The sequence below is a fragment of the Sphaerodactylus townsendi genome, linkage group LG02 (assembly GCF_021028975.2).
Source record: "Sphaerodactylus townsendi isolate TG3544 linkage group LG02, MPM_Stown_v2.3, whole genome shotgun sequence".
NCBI lineage: Eukaryota > Metazoa > Chordata > Lepidosauria > Squamata > Sphaerodactylidae > Sphaerodactylus > Sphaerodactylus townsendi.
Window position 1 is genome coordinate 124,608,366 of NC_059426.1, and position 16,253 is coordinate 124,624,618.

At 38.9% G+C, this 16,253-nt stretch overlaps 1 protein-coding gene across 3 annotated transcripts in view; it reads right to left on the minus strand.

The window, feature by feature from the left end:
* Positions 1-818: 818 nt before the first annotated feature.
* Positions 819-16,253, minus strand: part of MGA (MAX dimerization protein MGA) — a 97,978-nt gene continuing 82,543 nt past the window's right edge. For all 3 annotated transcript variants that reach the window (XM_048484347.1, XM_048484348.1, XM_048484344.1), the window contains 8 exons: positions 15,979-16,103; positions 12,596-12,644; positions 11,535-11,717; positions 9,388-9,499; positions 7,033-7,275; positions 5,229-5,402; positions 4,690-4,842; positions 819-4,314 (listed from right to left, as the gene is read on the minus strand). In XM_048484347.1, coding sequence (XP_048340304.1) covers positions 3,086-4,314; positions 4,690-4,842; positions 5,229-5,402; positions 7,033-7,275; positions 9,388-9,499; positions 11,535-11,717; positions 12,596-12,644; positions 15,979-16,103 — 2,268 coding nt within the window. In that variant the 3' untranslated portion in view covers positions 819-3,085. The remainder of the gene's footprint in view (positions 4,315-4,689; positions 4,843-5,228; positions 5,403-7,032; positions 7,276-9,387; positions 9,500-11,534; positions 11,718-12,595; positions 12,645-15,978; positions 16,104-16,253) is intronic.

The window sequence follows — 16,253 nt, forward strand, 5'->3', positions numbered from 1 at the left end:
GGCAGAGCAGGCCTTTGCCATCTTGCCCTCCCAGTCTGCAGTGTGTCCTGAAAATCCTAATAGTCAGGAGAGCTTCACAAACAAAATGAACTGCTGTATGGGGTGCTGTGGTGAAGAGATATAAGAAAAAAAACACCTCACTGCACTGACACGAGCCACCAGCAAAAGTGGGACAAGGATGCAATGTTGCTGCAGCATTCTGCACTGTGGTATACGTTTACAAGCCTCTCCAGATCATTAAAAGAATTTTGATACAAACATGGGCTGCTTAGGAAAGGTTTACTTTGGCAAATTCTGAGAACCTATCCAGTGGATCCAGCCTCTTGATACCAGTGGGCACTCTTTTCTAGCAGTGCGGTCACCCCAAGTGTAGAGATCCTATAATGAGGCCCCTTTAATACAAAATAGGAAAACTATTCTACTAAGCAACACTTTGTGAGCCTCCAGTAATTGCTCTGATAATGTTTATGATAGGTGTGTTTTCTACCACCTTTTCAATACTTGGGTAGCCTCTAAAACACACTTAGGTCTTGATTAATAAGAAATTTCATATACAGTGCAAATCAAACAGAAGAATTGGAATTACAAAGAGATCCAGCAAAAATGGAGTTCGTCAATAATAGCTTGCCCAACTTCTTCAGGAATTATTCCTTCTTGCCCAATCTTGTCTTAATATTTTCTTCTCTCACTGTTGTGATGCTCAGGGAGAAAAGAAATCCTTTCTACAAATCCCCCCTCCCCAATCTACTTCACACTACTAAAGCTGGTTTATTCCACATGTTTTTTTTTCCACCTAGAAATAATGTTTCAAAGCCAGCTTCTAGTTGAAGAGAGTTTATTGTCATTGTATGGACTCTCCCTCCCATATTATTGAAATAGTCTTTGTGGTTAGATATCTATAAAAATATTTGCTTTTCAGGAGATACAGAAAATGAGGACAAGAATATATAGTAAAATCAAAACTGACATTTCATTATATTCTTAAAAACATTCCATCCTATTTACAGATACATTAAAAATCAAATATTCAGGAATCGTGATTAAATGAAAATGTGCTCTTTGTAAGGGGTTCAGTTGATCACTTGATTACAAAATGCCATTTTTGAAGTTCAGAGTCTTGATTATTTGCTGAAGGCAATATACAGAATTTCCAAGATTACTTTTGAAATAAAGGACAGCAAAACTGTGCATCTTGGGATGCACTTTTATTACATTGTTAAAAATGCAGGGTGTGAGCATTCAAATGCAGGATGAAACTTGACTGTAGAATAATTAAAAGGAAGGGTTCAGTATTTTGAAAAGCCTTAAAAACTGGACTTAATTATTTAAACAGAAGTTTTCCTCTAATGCTTCACTATCCAATGTTAAATCATAATGCAGCTTTAAATATATTTAAAACAGCCAAGTGCTTTCTCAAAAAATAAGATGTCTAATTTCTCAGACTCATTTATTATAGGTGGTTACTACCGGTATGCAGTTTTTGTAGCTAAACAGAATGAAGCACATAATATAACCAACAAGGATTCAGGGAAGAAGCAAAAAAGAAGGGAAAAGGCTGTTATAGTGTGGTACTTTTGTGGGGATTTTAGCATTGTGTTGGCTCTACAGAATGCAGAAGAAAATTGGCAAACTGAACCATCTTTAGCATACATAGCATAACTCATCTTCTGTATTTAGAAAGTAACTGCAGCTTACTCTTGTGTCCAAACTGGATAATTGAAATAGATGCACGGACTCACTTTTAACCAAGCATGTAGATGCTGGGTTTCTTTCTAGATTCTAAGGCACTGAATGATTACCATTAAGCATAGGAGAGCTTTATGACAAAAAGATACAAAGTATAGGACACAAAGAGTGTATCTAACAGTGGAAGACTATGAAAACTATCAAACAGTTTTCTTTACCTTACTATTTCAAATCAGTTCTTCAGGTAACCACAAATTCTCTGTAAAATGTTCCTTTACTTTGTAAAATTACAAAGCAAAGGAGGTTTAAATCTATGTCTATCCACTGTTATAAACCAACATATGAGTAGAAAGAAGCAGTGGCTTAATGGATGCTGAATGAAGCTTCACTAAAACAAGCAAGTAGAACGGATCTACTTTTCCACACTCATGCAGAAGACAGCTTCTCACAATCTAAATCAATTACAGTAATGGGAGATGAACCCATCTTTGTGAAGAAATCACAACAATGAATGGGAAAGCCTTACGCTTGCTGCTTGCATAAGCAAAAACAGTGATCTACATTCCTTAATATAATTAAGAAAAAATGCAGCATTTTTCAGATTTCATACAATTTCCATAACAGTGATTAACTTAGAGCACCTTGATGCTTCATGGGTTCTCAAAAATTGCTATTTACAATCATTGTAGGAAACCAGCAACAGTGTTCCTAGGTAGAAATATTCATTATTTTACATACATACAAAAAAGCTGTGTACAAAAATATCAGTGAAATCACTTCACAGTAATTGATTTAAAAGTGAAGTTTCCAACTATTCAGTTAAAAGAGTGAACATTATGTGGTTCAACTGTCTTCAGTTTCTTTATAATGAATTTTTGCTTCTTCTAATAGGACTCCTCAATTCATCACACAAGACATTAATATACAATCCATTTACAGCCCTGAAGTGTTCTTTTGAAACTCTAAGCGTTTTTGAAAAGAGAACAGAAAACTGCATGTTGTGTCTCCTTTCATGCCTTTTAAAGAATCATTCTGGAAATGGACAAGAAAATGACTCAGCTTAGTGATTTTTGGGGGGCAGCTCTACATTGTTTAACCAGGAAAATGCATTAAAAATATCTAATATTCTTCATTAAATCATCCTATTTCACAAAGGCTCTAAAAATACCCAGAAAATTGGGCAGCTTCATAATTTTCTTATTTGGCAGGGCTTGTACTCCTAATTCGTTGTTGTTTGGGTTCTCCAAACCTGAAATATCTAGCCTGAAGAACTACGTAGAGAGAAGCATGTCAAATGCCCAAGATATCAGAAGCATGTTAAATGTCCAAGTTATCTTTGAACATTTCTGAGAAGTAAACAAATTACTTGTGAACACTGTCTGAATGTAAAGTTGCATTACTATTTTGATTTTGTAACCACGGGTGCTAATGCAGGCATTGCTTTATTGTCCTGACTTGGACTAGTCACTGGCTGTGAAGTTTTTATGTCAGTAGATGAAGTTTTTGCAGCAACAGGTGCCAATACAGGCATCACCCTGGCATTCTGTCCTTCTGACTCTAATGAAATGTTTGCAGCTTTTAACCCAAGTGGTGCCAGTTTGGGCATGGGTCTCCATGATGCATCAGTACTGCCAGATTCTAAGTTAGTTTTCATTTGTAGAACTGGAGGTGACACACCTGTGGCCTTTGACAGAGGTTCAATACATTTTCCACTTCCACCAACACTTACGGCTGACAGACTAGGATCTGGGTGCTTTGCTTCAGAGTTTAGCATGATTTTCAAAGCACCTGATTCAGATGAAAGGTCTCTTGAGTTTCTGTTACCATTAGGCAATTCATCATCATCTAAGTGAAGGAGGAGAGGAGTTATAGAATTGCTACTCTCTCGAGCTACGGAGAAGTCCTTGAAGCTCCCACTCAATGGGCCAAACTGAAATGGAGATCCATCGACAGTAGCTGATTCCCTATGACTCTCCATGTCTCCTGGAGAGAAGCAGGAGCTTAGAGAGTTGGGGAGTTCTGACACATCTGAAGCATCATCATTCAGCTGTTGGTTAAGAAATGCAATTTCATTCAGAAGCGAGGTAAGAGTTTCATCTGTGTCATCATTCTCTTCCATGTCCATTAAGTCACTTGCATCTGATGCTGCTTCCTGTATTGCAGAAGCTACTTTTTGTAATTCCATTTCTATACCAAGGGCTTTGGGTTCCTCAACCTGCAGTCCTTGGAATAAAGAATCTTTTGACTGCTGTCTGGCTCCTCCCCTGTCAGTCTTTTTTTCTCTTGATTGGCTTCGAGCTAATTGTTCAATGCAGAGTTTTGTTGCAAAGGTTCCTGGAGATTCTTTTAAACTGGAGACATTCACTATTTGTGGAAAAACAACTTCTTTTTTCTTAAGGAACTGATCTGTTGTTTCAGTAATCTCTCTTTTGTTTCCATAAGAAGCTTCAGCTTTTTCTACAGACTGAATATTTGTTTCCTGAGATGCTACTGGCTCAGATGTCTGGGAATCAACATCTGTGGTTATATGTGGGTTCTCATTTACATCCAGATTTAAATTGTTATCTTCATCAGCAGCTAATGATGTCACATTTACTATCCTTGGCATCAAGAATGAATCTTCATTTTCTACAAACCAAAATAAAGCAAAGTCTGTTAGAACCAATGGAGAGAGGAGCTGGAAAATTATTATCCCGCTTCTAATGTTCTTATGCAAATAAAAGCCATTATTTATCACTACATAATACTGTCAGCTATTTCAGCCATGTCGTTGCTAAATAAAAAATCACCTTAGGATCTTTCCAACGTAAGAGTGAAGGATGTAAATGTTTTCAATAAACAACCAAATAAATGTGTGAATTGCAAGGCAATTAACAGTCATATAGTACACTGTAACGGGTAACAAAATATTGCAGTAATAAGGCAATATTTATTATATCCTGGACTGTAAGCAAACAGAGAAAGTTATTTGCATTCATCTTATTGCATGTAATTTAAGTGTACCTGGAGTGAGTTCTGAAGTTGTCTCTACAACTGGAGAGGAAGGGTTACTTGCCACAGCAGATAAAGTAATAGGAACAGTAGAGTCGGGGAGGATGCCTTTAACTTGCACTGGTACTGTTGATCCCGGCAACTGAATCACCACAGAAGCAATACCTTATCCACAGAAACAGTGAATGCAATATTAGATATGCTATCAAGGAAAAGAAAATTAAGCAGACCAGCTCTATAAATAAACTTTACCACAGGGCAGCAGATGAAACATTCACCTTTTATACTTTTAACAAATCTCTGCGCCCTACTTACTGGTGAAGTATTTTGAATTTAAACCTGTTATTTCTTGTTGTCAAAAAGAGCAACTAAGGACTAAGGATCTTGAACAGTGTTTATAATCAAATATTTTTCACAAATATACTGACTGAAAGTCAGATGAGACAATACAAGGGAGAATTAAATAGATTAACTGTGAAGGAAAACTCTGATTTTATTAGAACCATCGGCTTTTATAAACTAGGTCAAATCCAAATCCAAAGCAGCCTTACCGGGTTGCATTTTCCCACTGCTACTGTCAACTTCTGATTTGAGCTCAGCTTGCAGGAGTGTGGAAGGCACAGCAGCAATCTGTCCTGGCATCAGGGGATTCTTGAATGTAAGGACCTGACCTTGAGCAGTCATTACTAAGCTAGCATTTGTTAGTGTCACAGGAGATGTCTCCCCTGAAAAAAAAAGACAAGACAGAGAAGTGCTGAAACATGTATATGGAGAGGAGAAGCAGAACTGTGTATCACTATGAGCTACACCAATCAACCTCTTGCTCTGCAAGAATGGTCAACTCTTGTCTTCTCATTGAACCAGTCTACCAGCTTAATAAAGTGCACCAAAAGGAAAATTCTGGGGAAAACATTAAGGTGGCATGGCATAATATTAAAATAGTGCATGGGCTAAGGTACAACATAACCTTGTGTGATGAGTGTTCACTGTGATCAGAGTTTTCAAGCAATTAAGTGTTTGGTTTTTGATACAGTGGCCCGTGTCATCTTATTGAGACACTTGGAGGCAGAAGTAGTTATGAGTGGATATGAGTTGTATTGGTGCAAATAAAAGTGTTGCTGTTGGAGACCAGTTATCATCAGTGTGGGACCTATCCTGCGGAGTTCAACAGGGCACAGTTCTATCCCTCATGCTTTTCAATTTCTGTCATAGTTGTAGAACTGGCTATTATCAATTTGCTGATGACACCCAGCTCTATATATTCTCATCCAATTCTTACTGCCTAGCTGTGGTTAAAGGATAAGAGTGAATGAATTGAAACAATATCCCGGAAAGACAAAGGTATTTCTGGCTGAGAAGACAGGGAACTTGAAGGAAGCTGTGCTGCAAGCTGACCCTTGCAGACTCAGTTAAGAGCTTTGGGATTATACTGAGTTATTGGTGGAGAAGCAAGCTAATACAGCTGGAAAAAAATGCCTTCTTCCAATTTAGTCTACCCTAGAAAATGTCCCGTCCCCCCCCCCCCCCCCAATACACATGATCTGGCCACCTGGATCCACATCACAGTAACAATGAGATTTAAACCACTGTAGTGTGTTTTACATTACATCTAGTTTGGGGTGGGTGGGCTTGACTCTATAACAGTTTCCCTCCTCCTGGGTCAGTCAACTGTTAAGTTATAAGATGTTGTAATAATAAGTGTGTGGGGAGGAAATGAATTGAACTGATTTTATTGGTATATAGATTTTATATAGTATCTTTGTATACTTGTATTTGTAAGCTGCCTTCAGACAGGAAAGGGTGGGATATAAGTCTTATCAAACAAATAGGTCCCCCCTCATCCCCAATGAACTTAAGATATCTAGTTAATACTGAATGCCATGACTTGGCTATTATTGAGAGCTAGATGGAACATGCCTATTACTCTCATATTGCGGTTGCTCCACTGGCTGCCTATCAGTTAGCACACCGGGTTTGATTTCCCACCCTACCACTTGAGCTGTGGAGGCTTATCTGGGCAACTAGATTAGCCTCTGCACTCCAACACACACCAGCTGGTTGACCTTGGGCTAGTCATAGCCCTTCAGAGCTCTCTCAGCCCCAACCACCTCACAGGGTGTTTGTTGGGGGAGGGGAGGGAAAGGAAGCCCCTTTGAGTCTCCTTACAGGAGAGAAAGGGGGGGATATAAATTCAAACTCCTCTTCTAAATCCAAACATGAATAAATAAAAATGTGAATTATGAGGCTGTACTTGGAATACTCTAGGTATAGAGATACAATATTTCCAAGAATTACCAGCATCCTTGGTTTTCCCTTTGGGGTATGATCAACTACTATCCTCTAACTTCAACCTACCTGGGATCTGGTTTCTTTTTCTAGCAAGTATCAATGGTTTTGTACGCTTGCTGGACACAGTGGCTTCTTCCAACTCTCTGAAAAGAGGAGAGGGATTCGCTTCTGCAGAAGATGGAACTATCTCTTTGGATTCAGAAGTCTTGGCAGGTTCTGCTTCCTGCCGCTGCTTCTTTTGTGCCTCTACTGCTTTCTGTTTGGCATAAATATATTCTAGCTTCTTCAAGACCACCTCCTGTGTTTTGCCTACAGAAAAAAAAACAGAAGTAAGGCTTCCTCCCATAATTGGTATGCTTCTACCCCTTAAACAGCCCCCTTCCCCAAAAGTTTACTGATTAGCAAAACTCATTATTTCATACCACAAAAATCAACAAACAAATACAAATACAAAACCTTTAATGGCATATAAAGAGTGGTAAAATACAGATTATGTTAAAACCAATTGACTAAAATTTACACAAAGGTTTCACTCTTGATCCAAGTGCCTTTGTTAAAAACCTGGCAACTGATTCAGTAGTGTGGGGATGATGGTCACTAAGCAGGTGTGAAACTATTTCCTTGTCTGATCTCACTGAAAATTTCTTCAAGATGGCCTCGAGAAAAAGCAACCGATAGACTGCCAAATCTTTGCAATGAAGGAGCACGTGTTCAGTTGTTTCGGGTAGGCCCGCTGCACAGGAACAAGTCCTGTTCTCCTGTGGGATGCCATGATATCTGCCTCTTGTTTGGGCAGTCGGTAACACATTTAGCCGAGCAAGCATAAAATATCTGCGGAGATGTGGATTGATTAAATTACTCATATATTTAGCCATAAAACCCGGCAATGGTGGTGAAATGCCATAAAATGTGGGAGAACAAGTTCTGCAGGCTCCAGCTGTGAGAAGCTGCCCTTCAATGTCAAGAGTACGTTGTTTCAAAACTCCGAAAGCCTGTCTTTAGATCCATCAGTAGGAGTTGGTCAAAAGATACACCTATGTTGTTTATTTGCTTGATAATTTTGGTGTGCCAGGTGGAGTGGAAGTGGTGCGGCTTAACAGAAAATATGTGAGACTGCCGGGAGGGCTCTATAATGAAGGCGAAGCCAGTATTTAAACAAAGAGAGCCAAACCCGGGAAAAATTGTCTTGGCTCCGGTTTCTAAACAAAAGAACTTGATACATTGACTGAGTTTGGAAGACCCAATAAGCAACTGAAGAAACAAAGATTGAACACTCTCTAATTTCTCAGCGGTTTTGCTCCCCAGATTGGAGCTCCGTGAAAGTAATTGTGGCAGTAGTTTTAACTGAAAAACTTCCATTCGCGGCAGGAAAACTGACCGCCTCTGGTGTGAAAAAATCTGGATATTGCCAACACTTTGATTTTACTTGTATTGAGAGTCTGGTGGATATGAGAGGTCCAGGTTAAGGAATGATGGAAGGTGATTCCTAAATATCTGTATGAATGGACCTGTTCAATCAATGTACCGTTTATTTTCCACGTGCTGAGTTTTTTTTGAATTCGAAAAGATCAGCACTTTGGATTTGTTATAATTAATCGACAGGGCACTGTTTGCAGTGCGATGCGTCGCAAAGGCTTGAAGTAGTCTTTGCAGGCCCACCTTGGACCGAGACAGTAACACAGTGTCGTCTGCATAGAGAAGTGCACATGTGGGTCTTTGTCCCAAAATGGGTGCGTGACTTTCAGTCTGAGATAAATGAGGAGCAAGGTCGTTTAAATAAAGATTGAACAGGAGAGGAGCAAGAATACAACCCTGCTTGACTCCCTTGTTAGAAACTATAGGTGAAGTTAGGCGGCCCGCACGATCACAACGAACTTGACAGGTAGTTGAGGAATACAACTGGCGAATAAGAAACAGTAATCTCTGGTCTATTCCCAACACAGTCAATTTTTCCCACAGCTGATTCCTGGGGATAGAGTCGAATGCGCATTTCAAATCTAGGAAAGCCGCAAGGAGTTTCCCACCCTTGGGGTGGCAATATTTCTCCGCCAAATGGTTTAAAACCAGACAATGGTCAAGGGTGGATTTACCTGTGGCATATCCTATCTGTTCCGGGCCTAGCACTGAAGAGGACCAGGCAGTGAGACGTATCATAAGGTACCTTGCGTAAAGCTTACTAGCCACTGAAAGCAAGCTTATGGGGACCACAAAAATCATAGACTCTCCAGCTCTTTAGAGGTTCAAGTTCAATAGCACCAAAACTGTTGAGCATTTTATGACCCCTCCCCATAAAGTTTTGAAAATTTAGCCCCCATACTTCCATACAAATGCCATTTTATACATTCACAAATGCTGGGGACCATCCTAGTGTTTCCTTGCTTTATGGGCTGTTACTGCTCCCTCTTCTTAATACAATCTCACCTGAGAGTGAAGAGACTTTACGAATCAGGGTTTCCTGTTTCCGGATGAGCAAGTTCTTTTGCCCGGTCAGTTTATCTGCCTGATCTGTCAGGCCCTGGATCTCTTCAAAAGCCTGAAAGAACCAATGAACCATTTTTAGATTCCAGCAAAAGATACATAAAAGGCAACTTCCTTTTCAAAATGCTCTTCAGAAGATAAGGCTCTGATGCTGTAAAATACTCTAATCTGTAGACACAATGAAAAAAACAACCAATCCTTGGCTAACATGGCTCTATCAAAAGTCACAGAGACAAGGAGTCCATAAAGAGAAGCAGCTTAGCAAGTTAAGCATCTGTGTGAAGTGCAGTAAGAGTTAATATTTATAATTAATATAATATAGTTTAAATTAAGGCCTATGTGCTTCAGAAGGGTATCAACTTACATCTTATTAGCATTGCTGTAGCTATTAAAACAACACAGGGACACCTGAACAAAGTTAGGTTTAAAGGGTTCTAAATCAACTATTATTACTATTATTATTTATTTAATTTGTATACCGCCCGATCCCCGAAGGGCTCCGGATTATTAGATGTTATCAGGGCAGATTAGATCTCTGTGCCCTGCAGGAGCGCTCTCCACCCATTTGTACTCAATATCCATTGTTCAGGCAGGTGAATAGGTGACTCTCACATCCTAGGCTCTGTCAGAGTGACTGGTTAAAGCAGGAGGGATAGACAGATCTATATATTAGCAAGTTTAGCATTCGTACAGGTTTAGCAGCAAAGGAAGCCAGGGTGCTAGAGCCTTATGCAATACAGAGGAAGCACAAGGCATAGAGAGCAGTGCAATTATCCCTTTTCATTTCCAGAGTAAACACATCCAAAAGAAATAAAACACCAATTATGTAGATAGAAAACCAGCAGGGGTTGGCGGGCTATCCAGTATACTGTCACATGCATGACTATCTGCTTGCTGGACAGAAGTCATGGGTAAGTGCTCTGTGCAAAAAGATCCTGCCTCTTAAGGAACGAGTTAATTTCTTTGAAACAAAGTTAGATCAAGTGAAGGAGCTAAACTAGACAGAGCAGTGGGTTAGGACTCTGAAAATGCAATAGATGCATCCCAATCCCAGAATGGAGACTCCCTGCCAGTCATGGATAATGGAGCCCTTAGTGAAGATAATCTCTTTGAGGTAAGGGGATCTGGTATCTTAGAAGGGACCCCTTCCTTGGTGAATGAACAGACATTCTTTTGAGGGGAAGGGGCTGCTTCTGATCTGGCATGGCTATTCTTATATTCCTATGGAGTATACAAATAAGCCTGAAGTTCTACTACGAGAAAAGATTAGGTCAGGCGCACATTTTCAGTTTCCAATTTCTACTTGAGAGGCAGATTAGGTACCTCAAGTGCACTTCACCAGTTTTGTTATGCACATCTCTATTTCAGTTTAAAAATGTAGTAAAGTAGAGCTTCAGCATTTACAGTTCAATCCTAAGCAAAGTCCTCTGAATCAATGGGCAAAACGAGATGTAACTCTGCTTAGTCCTGAATATCCCAGGCTAGCCCAATCTCATGAGATCTGGTCAATATTTGGATGGAAAACCACCAAGGAATAGCAGGATTGCAACCCAGAGCCAGGCAATGGCAAACCACCTCTGAACATCTCTTCCCTTGAAAACCCCATGAAGTTTTCTAAATTGGCCGCAACCTGATGGCAAAAACCAACCAAAGTCTCTGCTTAAAACTGTCCTGCTAGTCACTTTAATGGTCTCCTACAGCAGACCTCTTGAAAAAACTGAAATTATTTTTACAAATAATCAATGGAAACCATTGTTAGTAACTGTCATTTTAGGAGGCAGCACTTCCACTTCTCTAACCCTCTAATGAATGAAACCTTAAGAAGGGTACATATTGTGAAATGTATGCAAGTCAAACAAAATGAGCTTCTTTCTTCAGACTATTTTTGCTCTGATGGAAATGTATACAGATTATATTTATTAATCTTTGGGATTTGTTAGCCTACTGATATGAATACAATTAATCAACAAAGATTTCTTTAATGGGGTGCAATCTGGTAATAACCTGGAACATTGTTCATCTTATTTCAGTAAAGATGAAACTCTATCCTTCAGTCTTCTTTAAATGCAGATACGCTATTAAAAACTTACTTGTTTCAGGATGAAGCACTTGGAAACTTTGGGGACCATGTGCAATCCCAAAGTTGCCTCCAGCTTTTCAAAAAGTCCCCTCATTTCTTTTCGACGGCGACGCTCATTTGCTGTGTGTGTTTGGCGATAGTTAGCAAAGGCTTCCTCTTCATTTTTTGCCTTTTTGTTTGAGAGCTCAGGTTGCTATCAATACAAAAAAGCTTTGGTCAACAGCTTAAAATACAGCATACTGTTCACACAGGGATATGAATAAACAGATCAGATGTTACATTCATCTATAAACCTGGGTGTAGTCTTAGTTCTAGAGTTCTCAATTAAAACTGAACCAATATTTAAAGAAAGAGTTTTGGTGATTAAACAGCTGTCCAAATTTAGAGGTGCAGAAAACTAGAAAATAAAAGAATTCGGGTGAGATTCTTACTTGGGATGGTGAGAGTTAAAATCAAGTTTAGATCATAAAATTTAAAACAATGTCCTTAGAATAGAAGGGTCAGCTTTTCTTTTATTCATATATCCAAAATGTGAAATAGCGCCTATGTAATACTAATACAATCCACCTGAGTTTAATAAAGTTTGTCTCTAAAGTACTAAACTAGACAGCAGGGTACTACCATTTCCTTGGCATGCCAAGAGTGCAAACCTGATCAGAAGCAAGAGCCAAATCCATAAAGCCTCCTTTCCAGTTGTGCTATTATCCTTCCTTGTATTTTGTGTTATGAGAGGTCCACCTGTTACCTTACTGCAGAACAAGATTCAACTCTGGGCATGGGCTGCCACTGACTGCACGTCCTGCGCTGAGTTATCTTGCATCTCATTGTAACAATGAGTCAAATTTACTTTTGTCCCCCACATCTGCCCAGCCATGTTCTACATCACTGTCTGATGGTAAGCAATACCATCTCGTCAAACTTAAAATTACAAGATCTTGATACAAGCCATTGGTTTTTGCTGGTGCCTGCTACTACATATATTTCTCTACTTAGAAAAACCTAACAACAAATTGCTAAATCTTTCGATTGGCAAAAATCACCATAAAAACAGGGAAATAAACAAACATCTACCTTAGGAGTCTTTGTCACTGCCTTGTTTGAATGGTCACGAACAATATGCCTGGAGAATAAAATTGAGTTTTTTCTTAATTATGTAGATTTCTTAATTATGTAGATTTCTACATAATTATGTTGCTAATAAAGTATGCAATTAAACATTAACAAAGACTTAACATGTAACAAAGCCCAATCATTTAATTGTGGCCACTGAAAGGGGGAAAAAAAGATTTGAACTTATGAATTCATCACTCAAATTAATTTTTCTAAAAGCATCAGATCTCTCAAATAAATCCAAGCTTTCTCTTTCAACAATGTGTGACATTTTTTGCCACCTGTTTCAAGACTATTTAATCATGGCTTCATATTCCAATATAAAACTAAAAAGATCACCTTGCTGATCCAAAAATAAAAACCCTGTTTATTTCAGATAACTGAAACTATATGTGAATTACTAAGCCAACATCTGCAGAAACATTTCCTCAAGCAACATGTAAGAACATATCCTTCAACCAGAATGAGGCTTGGATCCACCAATATGTCTTTAGGGACAGAAGGATTTTTACCTACAGATTGCAACTTTCTCACTTCTCTTTTCCTGCTACAGCCCAAAATAATCCTTGGCCCCTTACGCACACGCAAAACAATGCGTTTTAAGAACATAAGAACATAAGAACAAGCCAGCTGGATCAGACCAAAGTCCATCTAGTCCAGCTCTCTGCTACTCGCAGTGGCCCACCAGGTGCCTTTGGGAGCTCACATGTAGGATGTGAACGCAATGGCCTTCTGCGGCTGTTGCTCCTGATCACCTGGTCTGTTAAGGCATTTGCAATCTCAGATCAAGGAGGACCAAGATTGGTAGCCATAAATCGACTTCTCCTCCATAAATCTGTCCAAGCCCCTTTTAAAGCTACCCAGGTTAGTGGCCATCACCACCTCCTGTGGCAGCATATTCCAAACACCAATCACACGTTGCGTGAAGAAGTGTTTCCTTTTATTAGTCCTAATTCTTCCCCCCAGCATTTTTAATGAATGCCCCCTGGTTCTAGTATTGTGAGAAAGAGAGAAAAATTTCTCTCTGTCAACATTTTCAAACCACTTTCACAACTGTTTGCAAGTGGATTTTGCTATTCTGCACAGCTTCAAAGAGCATTGAAAGCAGTTTGAAAGTGTATTATTCTGCATGTGCGGAATGAGCCCTTAAAATGCTGGTTTGGGGAGTGAGAGGTAAGACAGTTGTGCTTTGCAGGCAGAAAGTCTTCAGCCTGCAGAAACACTAGTATATCTAAACCCTCAGGCTTCCTACATACTGCTCTGAAATGAGACTGTGGTAAGAGCATCAAGATTGGGAACCAGCTGTAGTGGCGGTTAAGAGAACTCATCTTTCTCAAGGATCCTGGCTGTAGTGTTTGAGATCAGCTAGGAATTCAAGCATATCCTTGCAACCCATCTTGAAGAACTATAGTGCAATCCTAAGAATGCTTTCCCAGGGGTAAACCCCACTGAATAGGCTTGAGTAGGATTTTGAGCAGACCTGCTTAGGATGGCACTGTGACTGTTGATACAGCAGTGGAATTTAGTCAATGGTGATATTATTTTTACACACAGCTTCTCAGCTATGCTACCTTGCTATGCTTTCCATAGAACAGTAAAATGTTTATCAGTCTCATTGCAGGCTTTGTCAGAGGTAGCACCATCCACCTGGAATGCAAATAACAAGAAGAATATCTTCTCCACCTGTCTTTAGAAAAGGCTGTATTAGTTAGGGATGCTTTTTATAGCTATTAGTGTCTGTACGTGGGTGGTAATATTTCCCACCTGAATTTGCTCTGTCTGATATTATAGTTTTATACTGTGTATATCTCAAAATGTATATTTTATGGTGTTTTTTCAGCAAGTTGCCTTAGGCTCCTTTCAGGGGGAAGTAGAAAGGAGGGATAAATATTTTAATTAATAAATATAAATAAAGCTTCGTTTTCTATGGTTCTGGAATAGATTTTAAATCAATTTAGTATAGAGGATACCTTTTAATACTGAGGCCATCATAGAAAATGACAAAATGCCACATATCCAAATGTCTGACGCTGCCTTCTACTGAACCAAATGCTTGATCCATCGAAGTCACTATTGTCTACTCAGACTGGCACTGGCTCTCCAGAGCTGCCAACAGAGGTCTGTTACCCGATTCTTTTAACTGGAAATGCTGGGGACTGAACTTGGGACCTTCAACAGGCCAAGGAAACACTCTTAACACTGAGCTGGCCCCTCCTTCACTGCACAGCAGTAATCATCTCATCTACTCAAGAATAAATCATTATGTTATGATTTTATGATTTTATGTTTTTATGATTTTATGTTTTTATGTTTTTATTACTATTGATTGTTTCCTGATTGCTTACTAGACCTATATGACAATCATTAAGTGCTGTACCTTATGATTCTTGACAAATGTATTTTCTTTTATGTACACTGAGAGCATATGCACCGGAGACAAATTCCTTGTGTGTCCAATCACACTTGGCCAATAAAGATTCTATTCTTCTATTCTATTCTATTCTATTCTATTCTTCTATTCTATTCTATTATTAATGTAAAGGTTACAATGGTGGAGTTATTTTAAAGACTTATTAGGGGGTCTTTCTCATCTAATAAATGATTAAACTGCCATCTCGTACAACCCCAGCACTTACAAGACATACTTGACATTTAGAAAGCTGCTTTTGCATGCCTCTCAATATTCTAATGTGAAATGAATGGCCAGAATCAGGCCCTTTCTGTGTGGTTTGTGGCCTTTGGAAATGCCTCCTCACAGGTATTCATCTATAGCCAAATGGATTAAGACTTAAGCAGTATGTAAAAATGTGATCTTCCCATGCATTTATAGACTGGTCCTGTGGATGGTTCATCTTGGCCATTTTAATCTATTTTGTTTTACTTTTGACCATTTATAACTGCTGCCCTGCTTTGCATAAATGATTGAACAGATACAGTTTTTGGAAATGACTGTTTCTAATGGTATGTTTTCCAATAACTTTATTGTTATTGTCACATAAGCTGGCTCAAGAACTTTTCATTTAAAATATGTAGAATTTTTTTAAAAAAACAATAAAAACAATAGCTATTGAACTTACTTGGAAACCACCCCCCAACAAACCTTATATCTACTTGAAAACTATTTAGTTTAATTCCCAAGTGATTATAATACGTCTTTGTATTGAAATCAGCTTCTGTACAACTAGAGCTTTGTACTAATTTTCAGTTAACAAATCGTCAAAATGTTGGTAAAAATAGATGCTCCAAAAGCCGTTTTGTCTGAGGGGTGACATACGCATTTCCCAAACAAACAAAACAGTAGTACGATAATAAATCCACATGCTACTAAATGCATATCTGCTTACAGTTGCTTCGACAGTATGGCATGTGTAGCAGAAGCTTTTAGGCGAGCAATATTAATTTTCTCTGAAAGTTCTTCCACGGTCTCGATGTCCACATTCTCTTCGCATCCACTGGATTCACTTTCATTCTGCAGTAAAGTAATAAACACATTGAAGATTTTGCAGAGAAGTTCCAATTCAATCTGTTTAATGTCAAATATAAACTAGAGCATGTAAAAGCTATAAAATACCCCCCAAACCTACAGAATCACAAAACGGCAACACAATTTCTCCCCTAT